This window comes from Cinclus cinclus, chromosome 5 (assembly GCF_963662255.1).
Source record: "Cinclus cinclus chromosome 5, bCinCin1.1, whole genome shotgun sequence".
Classification (NCBI taxonomy): Eukaryota; Metazoa; Chordata; class Aves; order Passeriformes; family Cinclidae; genus Cinclus; species Cinclus cinclus.
In genome coordinates this window covers 40,009,283-40,031,506 of record NC_085050.1, presented here as the reverse complement: position 1 = coordinate 40,031,506, position 22,224 = coordinate 40,009,283, and the positions used below count along the sequence as shown (strand labels likewise).

The 22,224-nt window shown below is 34.2% G+C and overlaps 1 protein-coding gene across 3 annotated transcripts in view; it reads right to left on the bottom strand.

Annotated features, from left to right (window-relative positions):
• Positions 1-22,224, bottom strand: part of FSTL5 (follistatin like 5) — a 253,572-nt gene that overhangs the window by 14,818 nt on the left and 216,530 nt on the right. For all 3 annotated transcript variants that reach the window (XM_062493697.1, XM_062493698.1, XM_062493699.1), the window contains 3 exons: positions 19,012-19,161; positions 12,638-12,745; positions 10,889-11,013 (listed from right to left, as the gene is read on the bottom strand). In XM_062493697.1, the coding sequence (XP_062349681.1) occupies positions 10,889-11,013; positions 12,638-12,745; positions 19,012-19,161 (383 nt within the window). The remainder of the gene's footprint in view (positions 1-10,888; positions 11,014-12,637; positions 12,746-19,011; positions 19,162-22,224) is intronic.

The following is a 22,224-nucleotide window of genomic DNA, read 5'->3' as shown; positions in this document are numbered from 1 at the left end:
CCCATACACAGTTGATTGTAAAGAAGACTGCTGACACTGGTATATTATATTTCAGATGCCTTGCATTCCAAATCATCACACAATTAAGTTTTCTTAGTTAAAGTGATTTTTAAATACACAAATTTGTCACATTCTATTACACCTACTGTAGTATAATGCAGAAAAACACTTACCTCTAGATAAAAAGTATTTTTAATTGTGGAAATGTTTGTAGTTTCAAAAACTCAGCAGTGCAAGACCATAACAGCTTTCTTCTCAGGACTAAGAACATTATTGTTGCCTGGAATAGCTCATTTCTGGCAGGTTGCTCAGAAAAGACTTTAATTTTTGCAGTTCAGAAATGGTTGGTTGATGATAACAAAAGGCTAAGTAGATTTTTTCCCAGTAGGAACTGCTCATCAGCACAAATGGTGCCTTTCTTGTGGGTACTGTAACACTTTTTGACCTTCTAAATGTGCTTTCCTAATTTTGTTCCTGTTGCTCTTTGCAACATTGCTTCATATTTTTCTCTTGTATCAGAAAAGGCACTTTTTTCTCCTTTTTGTATGTTTGCATGTAATAGTATTAAGCACAAAACATTTTCCAATGTGAGAAAGTATTTCTATTCTTCTAGAAAATCTTAATAATTCTCTATTTTTGTAAGTGTTTACGTGCATGAATGCACATCTGTAAAATATTTCTGCCTTCATCACTTTATCTATTTATTGGTTGCTATTATTGTAAATGAAATACTTAAAAGCGTCTCATAAAAAATGGGAAATAACATTTGCAGTAGTATTGTGTGACTGTCATAATTTACCTGGGAAGTAATAGAGTAGCAGTCCTTAAGGATGGGGGAAAAAAATAAAACCCACAAAACATAAGGCTGTGGGGTCACTCTTACAGAAAATGAGTAATTTTAGAGTAAAACAAGACCATCACTATAATTTCTGTTATAGGAAGAACAGAATTTGATGGCAGGTCTAATTTTCTAGAAGTATTGACTCTTGTTATACTCCTGTTTGGGTAGTTGTGGGTTTTGAAAACTTCAGGTTTCTGGGTTCCTATAGATTTGCACATTTAAATCTCATTTGTACTTCTCCAATCAGGAGAAAAAAATGTCTATCCATTAACAGGAAACCTTTGAAATAGACAGCATATGAGGGATGAAAGAGGAAAATTAATATATATAGGCAGATATAACTTGTTTTCATTATTATTATTATTATTATTATTATTAATTATTTTTATTATCATCACTATTTTGTGGATTAAGTAATACCTTTTTATTATAAAAACAGAAGCTAGCAGAGATCTAATCCATCAGAAATCATAAATTTGCTTAATAATGCTGATAAAAATAAATACAGGTCTTAATAGATTAATTCAGAAAGGAACTTAATATTAAATTTTAAGTAGTATGAAATAAACATTTTTAGACCTGTGGGAGGAGATGGTTTTAGTAATGAAAAAATTCCTGATTAGATCCTAAAGTGCATTGAAATATAATAGAAAAGGACATTGAAAGGGCTAGGGGCAAAAGAAAAAAAAACCAAACAAATAAATGAGACTTGCTGTCCCACACAAAGCTGATAACAAGTGCTGAATATCACCTGAGAGACCTGAATGAAAGTGATCTTTATAGTAAGTATTACAAGATTTCAGAGACTGATACTCACAGATTTTTTCTGAAGATTTTTTTTTAATGTTGAATTTTTTGCTTTTTATATACTTCACAGAAGTGAATATAGCTCCTGTTTCCAGTCTCAGTGAGAAAACTCAGCATAGAGAGTATTAAATTGGATGTCAAAGACTCCACAGTCAATGATGGCCAAATATACTAAAATAATTTTTTTCTCTCTTTTACTCTCTCAGCAGATACTGACCATTATTTTGAAAAATAAGGATATCAAGGACTTCAAGACAGCCATGCAAGACAGAAAGGAAGAAAGATTTCAGCAAGGGTTTGAAGGAATCCTGACAAGTGTTATATTCTTAGAATAAAAAGGTCTCAAATTAAGCTTTGTGCTCTGAGATTGAATAGGAAAAAAAATCCATTACTAGGCAATATGTAACAGAGATAGAAGAAAATATTACAAAACAGATAGTTTTATGCATTAGTAAGCTTTCAGCTTCTGAGTTTATCCTACATCATATTTAAGAAGATTGGCTCTGGATTAAAAAATGAACACCACAAATTTAATGCTGCTGAGCTGAAGTAAATGACATTGTAAGTGTCATCAACAAAACCCTTATTGGGATAGTTTTCAATTGGGTGGAAGAACTAAAAGTGATACAATCTTTTAAGCATTTATTTGGGAAAAGAATATGCAAGTTCTCTTTCTGTAACTCAGCTGGGTAAATCAAGTAAATGCTTGCAAACACTTTTTGTGGGAAGAGATGATTACTTTTAACATGCGCAACAAAGCCCAGGTCTTCTGACATTTTGTGCACATTTGCACATCTTAAAGACAAATTCTGAATTTTTAGGGTACTAGTGATGCAGGTGTCCATAAATTATTTGAAGTCTACCTTGGGGAGCACTTGCAAGATATGTATTACAATACACTTTTAAATTATTGCAAATCCTTGTTCAATGCTGACAAGAAACAATTTAAGAAATTTTAGGATAAAGATAACTAACTTAATTTCTACATTTTTTGTATCTAGGGATATATGAAACTGTTTGTGTTATACCATAAAGGAACCCACACAGCAAAAATCTATTTTTAGTGCTGGTAGCAAATGCATTTTTCTAAGAAAGGAGAGCTGGAAATTTGATTTTAAAAAAGAACCTCAATAATTTTAAAGCAATAAAAGACAAATAAATGGCTAGCTATACAGACACAGTGAATAAAGGTTTCTAAAGATGCTCCAAAATGTCATTACAAGGTAGGATAGGATTAAGAAAACCTGGCACTTCAGTAAATGTGGTAACATCAAGGTGGGTAGATGCCATATGGACTGAACATTCAAATTTATATATGTCAAAAGAAATAGTCAGAACGAATAATGAGGTAGAGATAAGGACTACAAGGGTGATAAATTACATACATCAAAACAGTCTAAATAGATATTTTTCTTCATTTTAAACATGAAGTCCACATACCGTTACAGCTGGGGATATGTGAATGTTCTTAAGAACAAATACTGAACTTTACCACAATTCCTTTCTCTCCTTTTAGTTTTTACTAGGGACCCAAATTTTAGATGGATAAAAAAAAAACCCAAAAAAACAAAAAGGCGCCCATAATTTTTTTTTAATTAAAAAACATGCTAAAATACTATTTTTGCACATAGAAGCATCAGAGATGAGATTTGATTGTAAAATGTACAATTACAATGGGAAAAAGATCAGGCACATAATGGCAAATTTCTGCGTTCTAATTTGTAGATTATACTGGAGGTGAGAATTGGTTTGAGTGACTCTGTTAAGATGGAAGTTGGATGTTTTATTCACCAGATGTTACATGCTGACAGCTGAGGACCCATGGAAGGAACACAAAACATCTATTTGTGCAGATTTGGAAGTTTCCTTAAAGTCTTTGATTCACATGATTTAAACAAACACTTGTTAAATTCTTAACATAACAAATAGGACACCTTAAACACAATTAGCAAAAATCTGTTCTAAATGTTAAAAAAATAGAACTGAACAAATGAAAATTTCCAATCAAATTTTTACTAGGTCGTTGTCAGATCTAGACTTCAGCACTATTCTTGCTGCTATCAAGAAAACTAGTTCCATCCAAGCCAGATCCAGCAAAATTTTGTAAAAATAATTGTGTTCTAGTTGTTTCTTAACAAACATACAAAAACCCCAAAAGGTCAATTGCATCATTTTGAGATTGCCTCCAACCTAATAAATGTTTCTTTATAATTTGGGGCATTTTTTGAAAACCAATGAGTAATTAAGGCAGCACTAAGATAACTTCTATCCACTGGGTACAACAAATTATGTGCCATAATTGCAGAGATTAGTTTCTTCTTATAGTTGATTGTGTTTTTAAACATTACATTGTGTCATGTATTTTGACATACTGGTACTGGTAGACAATTAATTTTTGAAAGCAGGTAGGTTCTAGGAGACAGGTAAAACATTTATTTTTAGCAATGGTTTGTCCACTTCAGATGGAAGAGGATATTTTTCCAAAGGTAAATATTCCTGTAATAACTTCTACATATGCAAAAGAGAAGAAACCTTACAATGTGAAAAAAAATTTACACTTTAGCAAAACTACCTTTTTCTGTATTACAGCTGACTAGACTTATGTAAATCAGGCTACAGGCACTTTCTGAGCTAATGAGGAAGGTCAAGTAGAGCAAAATATTTTTTTTTTATTATTGGTGCTGTTGTTTTATAGTACTACAAAGGCTGGCTGCCATCTCGTGCTTCAGGTAAAATTTGAAGGGAATTCTCATTTCTAAATAGCCCCATTGAAGTCAAAATGGTTTTTTATAATCCATTTTTCTGCTGACAGCTGGAATTTGTTGTTCAAGAACTTTGTGAAGTTTTACTCAAGGTGCCTAAGAGGAAAAGATTTGGACCATAAGTTAAATAAATTGGTCAAGCAGTATTGAATTGTAAGCTGCTGTGGGAAAAGGCATGCAGAATAACTGATTCCACAAACAAGAACATTTTCCAGACTGATTCCTTCTATATGTGTCTGTGTCTACGTGTGCATATATTTATTTTGCAAGGTTAGAAGAACTCACACTAAATAAAAATATTAAAATAGTTTTATATTGGCTACATTTAAATGTAAAGTTAGTTATTTAATAAATTTCATAGCCCTGAGATGAAAATAAATTTTAAAATTGAAAATATTTTCTTTAATTCCAAAATGCCTTGGCTTCAAAACCATTATGTACACCTCTGAACATAATTTCAGAGACAATAAATCTGAACTAGACTTGTGGAATGATGATAATTATCTTCATGATTTCTGTAGGTGCTTTCCCACAGACACAGTTGGGAATCTGTACCACCTAGTACATTTTAAAGCCTGCAAACACTGGTCCTTGTCAGTTAGAGTATAGGAGTAGTGCTGAAAGAGGATGCAAATTTGGGCACATGGTGTATCTTGTAATTACCTAAAGGACTGAGAGTTTCTTGGTTTAGAGATATGTAATGACTACATTTATGACATTTTTATGGTTGGGAGCATGTGAACAGAGAAGGACTGAAGTAAAGAATACAGGTTTGATGCACTAAAAAGGACTTCACATTTCTAAAAGGTTGCTTATTTAAATAGTTTTTGCTGTTGCCTGTGGTGGCAGTTGGACAAACTAAGTTTTAATGCTATAAACTGTCTGAGCTGAATCTCTCAATCTTTCATTCTTTAGATTCCCTCTGGAAAAAAGATGCTCTAAAATCCACTATTTAAAGCCAAAAAAATACGCAGAAAAGGACTTTTTGCTGTCTCCTCTCTATCTTTCCCCAAAAATCTCCTATTTTTCAAAAGCAACATATTTATGGACCATAAGGGTCCTTCTTTTGGGAGACAAATATGAGGAGAGGGAAAAAAACGACCACAAGTTTTCCATTTAGCACAAGTTTCTCATTAAGACACATCGTAGGAGGCCACAGAGTGAACCTCTATCCCTCCTTTCTGTGCTGTGCCATGTAGGACTCACTGACAGATTCCAAAATTACAGAGTACTTTCTAGATCTTCTTTTCTTGCCCTGGTATTACTGAGCTGTTTCACATTCCTCAAGATTTTCAAGCTGTTTCCCTATTTTCCCCATACCATTATAGACTTACAGTCTGATGACTAAGAACTATCACAAAATTTCTGCTACCCTAATGTGCATTGTTAACTGAATTTGTAAAATATTAAATTGTCTCTTGTCTTCACACTAAATCATACTGTCTATGTGAAAAATGCAACCCCTAAATTAATTCTATTTCTTTTGTTAATGTTTCATCTACAGCTGACTTAGCATTTACCACTTCCATTGTTGCACTCAGAAACTACGGAATAGAAAGTTTTTTCTGATTATGTAGGGGTTTTGCAACAAAAACAAAATCTTCTGTTTGATTATTTGTATAGAAACACTGAAAATGCTCTCACAGCCTGTCAGCTACTTCATACCTCTGTAGGGGCTTAAACTCTGGAATGAAATGTGAATTTACTGACTCACTGCTCCACATGGGTTTCATTTAAGAAGGTTCACAGGAATGCATTGCCAGCACATTCCAATTACCTCTCGAAGAAAAGCTTAGTTTTTGGATTGTTTTGTGCAAATGAATAAATGCAATTTTAGAAAGTAGTGTGTACTGCTTCCCCTATTACCATACACAACAGAGGCATAAAAGAGAGAAAAAACTCAAACAGAATATGCTAATTCCATTCAGATCCTGAGCCCTCTCACCAGTGAGTTGATTGCTCATTCTTCCACTTGTTAGGTCAGGTAACTGTATGACATTTAAAACACTGCTCAAAGACTAAAATATCTAAAAAGTTAGAATTACTCCACTACAATGAGTTCATTTAACACTGCTTTTGAAACATTTTACAGAGTGCAGTGAAAGACCTTAATTTATTCCAATTATCTTTTGTTCATTTTGATTTATGAACACTGGAGTTCAAATAATCAGTCCTTTTGCTTCTTAGGCTTCCAAGAATATATTTTCATGAATATTATACAAGTCATCTTTCTGCAACCATCCCACATACTTATTGCAAAAGTATTTTTATGGTAAGGAGTGGTATTAGCAGACAATTAAGGACAAGATCATTGCTTGTCCTGAATTGCTTTGGAACAGAAATAGCTCACTGAATAAAATTTTCTTCTTAGCAATTGCATAAGGACAAGTGAATCCAATTCTTATAAGGTGCATCTACAGAAGGAAAGATCTTCAGAAAGAGATGAAGAAAAACACCTTGGGATTTGTACTATTTATTACAGTGTAATAGATCTCATCCTAAGTACTTTTGTTGGCCTGGGTGTTTGGTAAATTTTCCAAAAGAACTAGGGGAAGGGGAAGACTTTTTTTCAAGCTGTGTATGCTGAAAATATGGGCACGAGAGTGAAAACATGGAAAATAGTGCTTTACATTCATTCATTCATTCTCTTGATATAATTCAATGTATATTAACAGCTTATGCAATGATAATAGCAGAATGGGCTGTTTTTCAAGATGGGCAAGATGAATATAAAATGTCTTCCTTTTGAAATCTTCAGATTTCCAACAGTAAGACTGACCGAACTTCTTTCAGTGTTCTTTCTAACAATAATTATTAGTGTTTTGTGTCACAGTGTCTTTTTCTAAGATTAAGACTAAGACCTGTTGTGCATTACACTACAACTAGCTGGCATAAGAAACTCATGAAAGTCAGTTTCCCATGAGTTTTCTCTAAACTCTGAGCTTGCTTGGTGAGAAAAATAAAGAAATTTATTTCTATCATGAAGGAATGCTCAAAGGCATGATGCAATTCCTTCCTTAAGAGTCAGCAGGCAAACTAGTCTTGTCAGAAACAACAGACATGAAATTCTAGAATTAAAGCAGTTATATTTTTAAAGCATCATAATGGGATGCCAATCAGGTCTATCTGCAGCTGAGACTCTCAGTACAACTATGGATTTACTATTTGGAAACATCAGTGGGGCTCCTCTACACATTATTAGAGATATATTTTGCATATTTTCACTAAAACGAAAAGATATTTGCTCAATAAACATACACATACACATACATATATATCTTTATAAATGCAGGTACAAAAGGATTACAGACAAAATATCATTTGATTCCTAATGGTGTTTGAGTGGAAGGAAATAATATTACTGGAACATAAAAGAGAGGGAGACACCTTTGTAACATCCCAAAACTAACTGGTGCTACCAAACCTACCACATTTTTCTCCCCAGAATGATAAAGTTTCTTTTCTTGTCCTCTTCTGTGCACACACTCACTAGCCACCAGCTATTAAAGAAAGTTTAAAGATAATAAATTTGTCTATTCTTCCTCCACTGCTTTTGGCTCATGCCTACTTAGTTTGGTTAGCTGATGCTTTGATGGTACATCACAGTTGTTTAGAGTATGTAAAGTATGCCTGCTAGCTGTCAAAACAAAAGGTTATTTGCCCTCACTCCTGATGTGTGATAAGTACAAAGAAACATTAACTTGGTCAGTGGTAGGAAAGATACGGGAAAAAACTTTCCTCCTTGAAATTAATTACTGTTTACCTGAGATCAAAATTTATAGTGTCTCTTCAAATGACTGATCTGAAGGAATTGTGACCTAAATTATCTGCTGCCCAAAAGAGCATTATAATGTGTGGAATTTTCTTTTCTAATAATGGGCAGCTCATTTGGGTTTTCATATATAAAAATAACTCACCTTGGTAAATCAAAAGTATAGTTCCGTCACTTCTTAAGTAAAATTATTTTGCAGTAAGTTTTAAATACTTATATACATACTACTAGTAATTACCACTTTAGCTATTATTAAAAAGCAAAAAATAATGACTCACTATAACTTTAAATTTTTTGCCTTTACTTCTGTTCCTATGTGTGAACAAGCCAACCTATTGGACAGAATATGCTATAGATAGTGATATACTGGAGATAGTATCAGATGGTTCATGCTAGCTGTAACAAAACCTAATTAATTCTTTAAGTGATATGCCTTTTTTTTGCTTAGAATTGCCTTTATTTGAACAGCATGTTTAGTTCTGGATGCTAATTTGGTAACAAATGCATACTGACTTCTGCTCCACCATTCAAAATTCTAGTTTACAGGTAACAAATGCACCTAGCTACAGAAAGCTTTCATTTTTTGAAAGAGGCTGGCATTGCATGGTCAAAGGGAGCTGATTTTTGGCAAAGAGTAAATAAGACCCTTGAGCAATTAACTACACCAGCCAACTTAGCCAATGGGGTTATTTCCCTTTTAGCTGTTTTTTTTGCAATTCACACTCATAAATTGCTCCCCTGGTTGATAAATGTTCCCAAGAGTAATAAAGTCAAGTTTTACGTTTGTTGCCTAACAGCCTTAAAAAAGCACATGTTGTGATTGAGTGGGGTTTTTTGTTGATGGGTGGTATTAAATTTAATAGACTGGGTTTTCCTACATCACTACTAATTTGATGAATACGGTTAATTTTAAATCTTTCCCATACTATTGTCCACATGTTACATCCCTACTTGAACAAAAAAAGCAAGGTACTTGCAGGCCAGACATTTTATGGAAGACAAATTCTTCAACAACTGATTACCATAAACAGCTCTTGAAGAATACATTGGGGGGGGAAAAAAAGCACTCAGAATTAATAGCATTTCCTTTAAGCTCATTGTTTGGTAAAACCAATTGACTTTTGTTCATTAAACCCCCCAAATCTATGGATTTAGCAATGGACAAACTACTTCAGGCTTTTTGCCAGACCAGGAATTTTCTTTTGGCATTTTGGTGATCTTGGCAATTTTATCTGACATGTGAATATATAAAAAAAACCAAAACAATCAACCAACCAAATAAACAAAAAGATTTTACTAGGCCTGAAATCATGTCCATGTCATTATGTATCTGCAGGCATTCATCAGATTTATTCTTTCCGTGTTCAATTAATTTCATACCCCTTTCTTATTCCTTTGTGTTTTCTTTTATTCTTCCACTCTATTTTCTCCTGAGTTTCATACAGGATATGTGAAATGACTCAGCAGATGAAGGTAATAAGCAAAGCAGGAAGTACCTACTTGACCTATTTGTGAAAAATATCGACTTAAAATAGCTTGAGTTAGACAAGGTGAATCCAAACTAGCTTTGGACTGGCCATATTTTTCTTTTCCCAGTCCCGATTCCCCTCCTAATATGATGTTTATCCCAATCCATGGTTGTATTTTCCTAGTTACTTGAACATTAAAGTATCTAAATGTCAGTTCTGTTTGGTCAGTACCTCTAGTACCTGCTAGTTTATGAAACAGTAACTTTTTCCCACAATACATATCTGTTCCAAATACAGAAGAAATATTAAATGTTTTTCTAAGGCTGAATGTGAGGACTACAGATAACTTCAGGGGTGCAACAGGAATTTGTCTACTAAGTCCAAGAAATATCATAATGGTACTTAGAGTCAATTTATTATTCAGCTATATTATTTATAAATTTATTTTTAAATTGCATATGGCTGATTGCTAACTTACTTTATAGTTAAGAGTTTTGTAGGAAATCAAACAAATTATCTTTCATCAACAATGTACTGAGAAGCCAAATGTTCTTTGATACAGAAGACTAGATTCTTCCCAGGCACATAGAGAGCAAATTCTAAAATCAATTGTAAAATCATCCTAAATTTCACTTTTTCACATTTAAAAGACTACTACTCACTACAATCAAAAATTATACCCTTTTTAATGGAGATGCCTATTTACACCTGTAATTTGAGGTTTTTGCTAGAACAGAATGATGACACTTAAGATTATATAAAGAAGGTATTCCTATAGAAACTTGAAATATCAGAATAAACAATGGATAATTGTAGGCAGAACTGGTTTGAGACAAAATGGATCTCTGTCAGCTTGCAAAGAAACTTAGAAGTTGTAAACATACAAACTACTAATACACATTAATGCAATACTCAGTTAAAAAAATCCTAGACTGCAGAATTATTCAATACCTGGAGGTGGAAATGTTACAGAAAAAATATAATAAATTAAAATTACAGACAACATTCTTACTAGTGTATTTTGAGAACATAAAACAGATTTTTCTCTCAGAGGTCTTAGGGAGAGCTCTGCTTTATGCCTGTGTTAAGTGCTGTCCTGTTCTCAACTTCTCTTTCTCTGTACCATATGTCTTTCAAAATCCAACTGATCAAATTATTCACTTCTGTCACAGCCAGAACGTGTTCATAGCATGAACACAAAGACAATACTACAGTCACTACATTCAGATAAACTTACCGTACATGGGTAATGATAAGGGTTGTAGCTGGAATGAAAAAGTCATCCACTCTGTCAAACTGCTTTCCCACTGGCTGAGTATGGATTGTGTGATGAGAAACACTGCCACTGGCTTGTGTTATCACCTGCACAAAATAACATCATTATAAACTATAGAAGTACTCTTTAAAATTCAAATCTCAATCCAAATGAGTATTATACAATATTATACAATACAGTATTGCCTTTGTATTCCCTTGTATTGTCTTTTCCAAGTTAGCAAGAAAAGGAATGCAAATAACAGTGAATAAAGATGATCAGCATTACAGACTTCAGAGAACTATTACATATCTGACCACTTAGTTTTCATACTTATTTTTCCCCTCCATCTTTTTTAATCACCATATTTATACATATTTATATTATATTACATTATATTACATTACATTATATTACATTACATTATATTATGTCATATTATATATTATTAATATTTAATCCATATTGATACATTTACATTACCAAACCCCTTAACAGTTCTAAGTTTAAACTAAGTTTTTTGTCTTTTTTTACACTAGATCTTAGAGTGAGGTTAAATTTTTTAAGCACTTCAGCCAGAGTGCAAAGATGCTGTTAACAAATCCACTGGAACATATGGCTATGCATACTCCCAATACTTGTCAATCATGAGATAATTCAACATAGCACAGATGTATTTCAGAAGAACAAGCTGAACTGAGTTTACACATTCCTTAAATTGTTATGAACCAATTTGATTCAAATCCCAATATCTTGGACCTTCTCTGAAGCGAATGTTTATGGGTGAATAAAAGACAATTCCATATAATAGTCACTATATTTTTCACATATATGTATTTAAGAGTGGATTTTTTTTTATTTTAGAAAAGAAGGCAATCTATTATCTATGCTGCAATTAAAAATGAGAGCAAGGATGATCAGTCACTTTAAAATATGGTAAGACTAACGCAGTTAATAGTTCTAAGGAGGAGTGGCAACTAAACTCACAAATTACCTTGCATGCTCTAAATTACTAAGAATCTGTAGGTGCTGAAAAGGTGATTTGAAATGCAACTAATTTTGCTTTTCAAATTTCTCTTATTCTTTTTCTTATTTATACATATTTATTGAATACATAAGGATTCCAATAATTTCTGAAGAAAAGGAAAACAAATTAAAAGAAAACTGAATTTTTAAATGATGATATAAGGCTTATCATCATAGTCTCTGCTATAAAATAAGGAACAGAAATTTAAAAAAAAGTAATAAAGTAAGTACAGCTTCTTGAGATATTTCTTTAGTGACTGTCCCTAGGTTTGTCACTGCTCCAAGGTATGGGAAAAATCAAGGTTTTTAATACTTTTTATCTGAAAAAAAACAATAAAGAGAGAGCTTGACACCTCCAGAATATCAATATGACCTTAATGAAATGGAAGTATGTCTAATTAGGGACAAAAATATAATGAACAACAACAGTTTGCTCAGTACAGAACATGCTGCTGTTTTCAGCTGCATTCCTTATCCTTCTATCAATTTGCCATTGTTAGTTCTGACTAGGGGTCTTGAAAATAATCATTAACTTTTTTGGTAAGGTCAGTTGTCCAACTTTGTTTTTGGTTACCAAAAATAATTTCTCTGTCCCTGCTGGGGTCATGCTAGTAATGCTTAAATGAAAATATGCAGCACATTGCAATTACACGAAGGTTCAACTTGTCTGTATTTCCTTATATATAATCACTGTAATCACCTCACCTGCAAAGTTGGTGAATTCTTTTCCATGTCTCCCCAGCTCAGCACCCAGACTTGATCATGTGATTTATCATAGTGTAGTTTCACTGGAACAGGATCTGTACTCACTGCCTGAAATATAATAAAAAAAAGAAACCCTTTGTTTCCATCACATTTTCAAAGGGAACATAATATATATGCTTGAATTAAAATAATAAGAAAATATGCATTTTGAGATATTTTCAGACTGTATTTAAGAGTTATGTCATCAAGTCTTGAAGTAACCCTCTTATTAATTCAGAGTTACTGAATTGCTGATTTTTTTTTTTATTTATTATGTACTCTAACACTTGGCATAAAAACTACATTATACTGAAGTCTTTAAGAAGTTAAAAACATAGGTTTTAAATTGAGTACAAAACTACTTATCTTCCTTTCCTGCCATCACTCTCTCTTTTCATGTATTGGTTGAAAAACTACACCAATTAATGAAAAATTATTAAAAAGGGAAGAATATTCTCAAACCACATACTGAAATTAATGGAAGTTGTTACTGCAAAAAATCAACATGATGTTGCTGCACCCAAAGCTTCCTATCTGTTAAAATGTGCACGTTTTGTTGAAATAGGAAGGATTGTCTTAATATGTTTTTCAATTACAGTTGCTACTTTTCATCAGCCTGTGATCAGAACCAAATTTTTTTTCCCTGCAACCTTAAGCACTATCTCTTGAGATCATGAATCTTTTAGACAGCTGAGCTCTAAACTTCCATTGTTACAAAAACTGAAGCATTTAGAGGTATGAAATGGGAGGTTTATGTATTTGGTTAGGAGATGTTATGCACAGGCTAAACAAGTGGGGGGACTACTTTTTTTATTTTCATCATTAGAGAAGACAAAATAGGTGGAAATTGTTTTTCAGTCTTACCATTATGGCACTGTAAAGCACAGCTTGTTTATCAGTGTGTCAAGGAGAGTACCAGCTGGCTAATTAAGTGAACCTAATTTAAACTAATGATGTAGATCCTCAAGATAATGCACTAATGGCTGGCTGAGACTGCTGATGATACTTAACTATACTCCTGAGGTGTTGCAAGCGACCACTTCATCTAAGCAGAATTTGTTTTTCCTTTTGAAAATGGAAAATGAAGCCAGGTTGCTCACCAGCTCATTTAAAATCGCAAGTTACCTCTTGAAAAAGGCCATTTGTTTTTGATAACTTCTTTCTGCTACATGCTAGAAAACAAGTTGTTTAAAATAATATTTGAACTGTTGTATAGCTAATTTGTCAAAGCATGTCAAATTTCCTTTTGTCTTCCCCAGGCAAAGGTCTGACCTCTACATGTTCTGCCAGAGGACTGCCAGCTGCGTTCAGAGCTGGGGTCATGGCACAGCCAGGAGGAGCAGAAGGAATTGCCTGCAGGGTCAGGCACAGGCAGTACAGCTCCCTAGAGGAAAGCCAGCAGCAAAAAGAGTTGAGCATCTTGGAAGCAGACTTTCACAGCTGTTTCTAGCTGACCAGGCTGATCTGCCAGCAGCACAGTGAGGAGTGAAGGATGATGACTCTGTTTACTTCAGCCTCTAAGTCATCCCACTTAGTGGTGCGCTTGGTGGCTATGCAGTACTGCACAATTCTTGCTTTCAAGAATTTAAAAATGAAAGCAAATGCTTCTCTTGACTTTAGAATGAGAATCACCTGGATAAGTCAAAAAGTCTGCCTCTATATATATATCTCTAAAGATACAATAGCCATGTTTCCAATACATTTCAATTTAGTTTGCTATAGAATCCTCTAAAGTACTTATTTTGATAAACATACCTGTCATAAAAAATAAATCATCCTCAAATCTAGTTGTCACATATGTGAACACCTTTTACATTAACATGCATAGTAGAAAGGAATAACATACATAGTAGTACTTCAGAGAAAACACTGTAATAAGCAAAACCAAATAAACATTCTTTTTACACAGAAAACAGCATCACTACATGACTTAAAGTCCTTTCAAATACATTTTTAATTTTCTTTAGGGTTTTTGCACAGTGATGAATGTTTCCTTAGAATGCTCTTGCTTTCAAAATATGAAATTATCTCCACATTTGTTCCCACTAGCCTATGTGCTTTTTCTGAAAGGTGGTTTCTTATTTAAGATGTAGACTAGAAATTAGTTATGTGCACATGTACATGTATGGCACTGATATCCTCTGTATTAATAAGATCTTAAGGAGAAGGGCAATCTAAAAGGGCAATCTAAGAACAATGCTCTCATTTCTGAACACCTGAGTTTCAGTTTTCATAAAATTATTTAAATCTTCATTTTACTCTGTGCTAGGCAGTACTCTTAAGTAATGAAAATAGACTGGTCTGGAAAATTAAATTCCCTTCTCTGCCTCCGGTTTGTAAAGGTGCTTTTGTAAATGCATATCATATGAAAGAGCAACACTTAATGCTTAGAACATTCTTCCTGCTTGCAAAAAATAGAGCTAGAAAATAAATGCTTATTTTTAAAAGACAAGAAGACAGAGCCATGCATGTTATAAGAAATTCTAAACAATATCTCTTGACTTGTCACTAACTTCCAAATTAGCCTTACTTCAATTCTAAAACCCATCTGTGAATCAACAGTTGTTTTATTTTTACAGTTTTATATTATATGTAAAAAGATTGCATCGGTTTTATGCCTTCATTATTTATTTGCTTTGTTTGCAACTACTGTTATTTTTATCTTATTTGTTTGGTTGGTTTGGTTTTGCTTGGTTTTTAAGGCTATTTTGAATAATGGCAGGGTAAGCTGAACATGGAGCAAGTTTGCTTGTACTTTCCCCAAGTATTTGGCTAAGTGTATCCTAGGAAATAACATTCAGATCAGTGAGAAATAGTAGGAATTCTACTTAGGTGTTCAAAAGTGACAGTAACACATCTGGTTTAATTTATTTATCTGGTTAAAATGTTATTCCTTGGCTATACTCTCTTTCCAAAAATCTTTGTTTTAAATACTGTGAAATGGAAAAAGAATTTATTATGATTTCTTAAACACCTAGAAGCATCAAAACCAAGACTTCCATCCCTGCAAAAGTTTTCCACAGCTTTCCTTATTTCATAATCTGGATATTATCAAATTAGTGGAAAAGCAATGGTATCCTATCCCTCAAAAAATTCCTTTGAAAGTGATTTTTTCCCCCCAGAATAACATGACAGCTTCTGGAGTATCCTTGTTTTAGCTCAATATACCAGCTAAGTAGCATAGACTTAGTGCACTCTTTTCTACACTTAGGCATTCTGTAGGTCTGCTTTTCAGCTCATTACAGAAACTTGAATATTTTTATGATAGAACAATCCAACTCCATTCAAAAACTGCACAACTGCTTTACATATTTATGGGGAAGGGCTGAACTTTAAATTAGTAGCTAATTTACAGAATTTTACTTTTTTATTAACATACATCTTTGCAGTAAGTACCTCTGCACATTTCGTAATTGTAAAGTGATATATATTTATACATATTTGAAAAAATAACTAATGCAACTAAAGACAAATTAGAAGAGCCTACCAATGGACATATTTCTTAAAACATAAATTAAACCTTATTTTCAGTGAGCTCAGGAGGAATCATGTGCTTTGGACACTGAAGTATTAATGCTAATAAATGCAATTACATTGATATTTCATCCCTCCTGTGGAGAAAAAGAACCTGACACCTGAATGTCAGTCAGAGACCATGGAAAATATTGCCACACATTCCAGTCCTTCAAATTTGTGGACAGCGTTGAGACTATGGGTTTTTAGTCTGTCTTCCTGAAGTAATACATCAAACCGGTTGTAAAAAAAGTATTGTTTTCAGAAAATAAAAATTCCCCACTCAGTTTATCTTTATTTTAATATACAAAAGCAAATTTAAGTAAAAATCACCAGATTTTTATAATTAACTTCTTGAATAAAACATTTTATAAGTCCCTACAACCATTTGGATAGTTTGAGTTTTGAAGAAGCCATGTCTGGGTGAGCTGAAGCAGAATTCAGAAAGCAGATGTTTCAAGTATGCAACAGTATTAAAACTATTTTTGAAATTAATGCAATTCATAAATGGAATTTTGTCATTTATGTTTAAATTTTATATGCATATACACAATATATATATACTTATATCATACAATAGTTTGAGCTGGAAGGGACCTTTAAAGGTCATTTAGTCCAAAACCTCTACATCTAGCAGGAACATCTTCAACTAGATCAGTTTGCTCAGAGCTGCATCCAAACTGACTTTAAAGGTTTCCAGGGATGGGGCTCCTACCACCTCTCACAGCAACCTCTGACAGTCTTATGCAGAATTCATTGTAAAAAAGTCTTAATTACATCTAGTCTGCATCTACCCTCTTTTAGTTTTAAACCATTACCTCTTGTCCTATTGCTACTGTCCCTATTAATGTATCTGTCTCCAGCTTCCTTGTAAGTCCTCTTCAAGTACTGAAAGAACACAATGCTGTCTCCCTGGAGCCTATTATATAATCTATACTTTAAAGATGTTCATTCACTTATCCATGAAAAAAGCAAAAGGCATGAAAAGCTCTATATAAATGGGTTATTTTGTTAACAATTTAGTTAGGTTTCTAATTAAAAAAAACCAACATGTTTTATTTAGCTAAAGAACACCTGTCTCCTATAAATATGATGCTGCTATAAGCACTGCCTTGTACCTTGGTGCACTGGGTTTACGTGACAAGCTTTTGGCAGTGGAGGGAGCTATATGGGTGGTTTCTGTAACAAGCTGCCAGACACTTTCCCCATGTCCGACAGAGCCTGTGCCAACTGATGCCAACGCAGACCTGCTGCTGGCCATTATCTAGTCAATCAGTGGTGGGGTAGAACCTCTGTGATAATATAGCTGAGATGCACAAAGTGTTATGGTGGAGAAGTGCTTGCAACCAGACAAGAGAAGAATGAGAATCTGTCAGAGCAACAGCTCTGCAGATGCCCAGCTCAGTGGAGGAGGGGCTGGAGATGCTTGAGGTGAGCCAGCAAAGATTCCCTTGCCACCTGTGGTGAAGACCACTGTGAAGCAACTGTGCCCCTGCAGCCCATGGAGGTCTAGGGTAGAGCAGAGATCCACCTGCAGCCCCTGGAGAACCCCACACTGGAGCAGGTGAATGTCTGAAGGAGGCTCTGAATCCATGGGAAGCCTGTACTGAAGCAGGTTCTTGGCAGGGCCCGTGAAATTGTGAAGAAGCACCCACAGGCAGGACTTGTGACTTCATAGGGGACCCAATCTTCATCTGGAGCAATCTGTTCCTGAAGGACTGTATCCCATGGAAAGAGACCCACACTGGAGCAGCTCGTGAAGAACTGAAACACATGGGCAAGACTCACACCAGGGAAGTTCATGGAGGACTGTCTCCCATGGGAATGGCCCCATGAGGCAGCAGGGAAAAGACTACTCTCTCTGAGGAAGCAGCAGCAGCAGAAATAATATGACAACTGACAAATAGATCCCCCATACCTCATCTCCCTCACTGCTGGTAGGGGAGGAGGCAGAGAGTCAAGAAAAAATTAAGCCCAGGGAGGAGGGAGAGCAGGGGGACAGGTGTTTAGGATTTGTTATACTAGTCAGTATTCTACTTAGATTTTGGTAGTGAAATGAGCTGAATTTATTTTCAGTTAAGTCTGTTTTGCTTGTGACAGCAATTGGAGAGTGGGTTTCCCTCCCCTTATCTCAACCCATGCATCATTTGTTTCCCCAGTTGGGGAGAGGACTGATAGGGTGGCTTCAGTGGGTATCTTGTCTCCAGCCAGGGTCAACACACCACACCTGGTTTTGCTCAAACTCTATGACTGTATTAATAACTGTAGCATAGCACTGGATTCTCTCTTTATCTTACTGAATTATTTTCACTAAGGAGAGTATCTCCAGCATCCCAAAGACCAGGGAAGAGGAGCGGAGAAGTTTGAATTCAAAGCCTCCAGCCTTGGCTAAGGGTGGTGTTTATTTTTACTGTTTCCATAACTTCTCTGTCTAAAAGTGTACAGAGTAACAGTCCTCTACCTCCTGTAGCCAAACCTGAACTTTCTGTCAAAACTGATAGACACATTCTTGTGAAAAGACTATTTTAGTCAACCCTCATTTTAGAGTGAAAGGTACCTCAAATCATAAACTTCCCATAGAACTAATTTCCTTAACTACTTGAATAATATTTATAAAAGCTATTTTCATGTAATCTTCCTCACAACTGTCTGTTGAGAAGAATCTTGCTAAACAGAAACTGCTACGAAAAAGTAGATCAGGTTTTTTCCAAATAATGTGTTTACTCTAAAGAAAACTATATTTCTGTTTCTGAAATATGAAGGAAAATCTTAAGTTCTTTTGTATAAATTAAATAGTTACATAAAAAATAAGAAATAAATACCTGTACAACTTTCTGAGACTGTACATCAACAATGAGAACTCTGTCCAGTGTGGGCTGAGTCACATATATGAACTTGTCTTTTACATTAACAGCAGTTGCCCAAATACACCGCTGAACAGGATCACCATCTGCTTTGGGACAAACTTCGTCCTATAATTCAATAGAAACACAAAAAGTGTAATAATCAAAACAGTCAACAATGTAATAGAAAGACAAATTATACTAATTCTCTTCTTTTTTAACTGCAAACTAGAACTTCAGACAATACAGGGAAGGAAAAAGGACAGTTAACACTAGGACATAAACTAATGTTAGCCAAACTGCATTTCTAAGCACCACAAATCACAAGCACTATAAAAGAATTCATACACCAAATTTTGGGATGGTTTTCAGAAATTCAAGAAGTTGAATTTGTTGACCTGAGAATGAAACCAATTTGAAACAACCATACATGTGGAAATAAAGTGAGCAAGGGGCAGGAGACCTTAAAAAGCAGAGAACCAAACCAGACACACAGGGCCTTGTTACTGCAGTAGCTGGCAGCTCCCACCTGAGCAGCATTACAGTGCTCAGCAAAGGGAGGCAGTGCAGGCATGGCTTACCACGCAGCTGAGAACACACAGGTAAGCCAGGCAAGTATGTAACTGGGGAGATGATAATGTGCAAAGGAAGAGCAAGAGGAGGTGGGGTAGTGCAAATTGTCACATGATATAGGGGCAAAGCAGCAGTTAGAGAGATCAGCTGTTTTGGTCACTTGGAGTACTGCTAGGTTGCTTTAAAGATCAAGAAGTTTGGCTACTTCTGCTATAAGATATTCTCATGGCCTATCTTACTGCTGTTAAGCCAAATAAATACCAGATGTCTTCCTAATATCATTCCTTCCCTCTCTGCCCTTCCATCCTGCAAAAGGATGAATTTGGAAAAAAAAAAATCTGTTCACTTCAGTGAACTGATATTTCATAATACATATAACTATAAACTCTTAGTCAAAACAGCTTACTGTAGTTTACATACTTGCTATTCCTAATTTGTAGAAATATGCAACCAATCATTTAACTAGCTACTTGTGAATATTTTCTCCCAGAAAAAGCTTGGTTTTATCAAAATTAAAAGTTACTTGGTCAAGTATATTACTCTATGTGGAAATACTATTTATGAAATAGCGTAAGTTCTCTCCTATAATGGACATAATAATTATTTAAAAACATGGACCTGAAAAACACTCTACCTGGAAAAATATAGGATGTGTCAAGTGTTTTTGTTTTCCTGACCCTTTCTTCTTTTGCCTCTTATTTTTAATTCCTTGCATCACAAGGGACCATTTTACCAAATCATAAGTATTATTTCTTTTTGCCACTTATCTGCTGCTTATTCCTAATTTAGAATGCTCTGCCTGATACATCATAACTGGCCGCTGTGAAAATAATTATGATATGTCAGCAGATAATGACTCAATGTAGAATGAGCAGCAAGAGATGATGAGATCTTAAACAAGAATTCTGTTTCTAAGCATCAAATGCCTTTTAATAGGCACGGGAAATGTGGCAGAACACCATCTTTGGGAGCAAGCAATGCTCTTCAAGAAGATGATGCATTTCAACACTTACGTTTCTGTATCATCAACATTCTTTGCCTGCTGTGCCTCTACGCTTTTGAAAATACACTCAACCTTTATATGTCAAAAGAATAAATAAATCAATTTCAGCTTTAAAAGAGGGAGTTTCTTTGCAGAAGATTGAAAGCCACTGCTTGCTTTTACATGACTCTTAAACCTCGACAAAGTGAAGGTTTTCAGGAATCACATGATAAGGAAAGGTTACTAAACTCAGGTACTGTGCAGTAGCACATCATCAGGAACTTCAGGAGAACTTTAAAAATAAGTAACAAGTAAGATTTAGTTTGTGCTGATAAGAAGCCATGAACATCAAAGGGAAAAGTTAAAAATCTAATTTTTTTAAGGAATGACAGGAATGGGACAAATAGGACTTTAATTCTTAAAGGTAGCTAAACACTTTCCATTGTTGCATTAAGTCAACATAAGCAAGTATGTCTCTAATAAGATGTGCAATCACTATACCAGTGATCTATTGTCATCTGCCTTCTGGGTCATTGTCACTTCAAGTGGAAGGTTGTTTCACAGATCTCATTATTTTTTATATTAATTCTAAATATACCTTGTTTTAGTTCCATGTTTTATCTAAACAGATAACTACATCTAGATTGTTCTACATCATCCTCTTTATTCCTCAGAGGGAGAAGCTTCAAACAATGAATCCACAAATGTTTGCAACAAATCTACACAGAGACATTATTTCCAGTTGTTTCTCATGGACTCACATTAACTTACATGAGTTTCTGTGACTGAATTCTACAAGAATATATTCAATATATTATTCAAAAACAACACTGACTTGTGCTGAAGGAATCAGTGTTTCTCTCACATGTCATCATATAGATTAGTGTAAATTATTTCTCCCATACTCACATATACATTCCCTTGTGGGATGTATAGCAGAATAGCAAAATACTCTAACTTAAGCACTTGTAACTATACCCAGATATGACCTAGAGCTTTATATATTTGCCAGAATCTGAATCAAAAATACTCAGAAGCATGTTTTAAAATTTTTTTTCACTGTAAGACCAGTACAAATATAGTCTAATATATATACAACCACACATATACATATCTACATATTAAAATATAGTTTTAAAGTTGACATAATTTTTTATAATCAAATTCTCAGCTTGCCCAAAAAATGAAAAAAATACATAAAAATAAATAAAACAAAGCAAAACCTCTTTTTTTTACAATATAACAGTGAAAATTGTGCACCAAAACTCTCATATCCAATACAGTGGTTTTCCCAGTATAAACTGGTTTATGTGGTTGTTTCTCTAGTTATTCAAATCTACATTTACCTGAAGCTGTTTCAACAGAACAGAAATCTTGCTTTTGAAAATACAACATTTATCTGATTAGACAGTTTGGACTTGTTTTACACTACAGGCAGTTATTCTGAGGCTTCATAATAATTTCCCCAGTGGTTGGGTAATTGGTTAAAATAATTTCTCCTTAAAATACAAGCATAAACCCACATTTTTCTTCTTCTAATTAAAAAGTGAGCAATTTACTTTTTCCTAACTTATTCTCTCTGTAAAAAAAAAAAAGTTAACATCTGATAAAACATTAATTTGCTTCATTGTTTTATT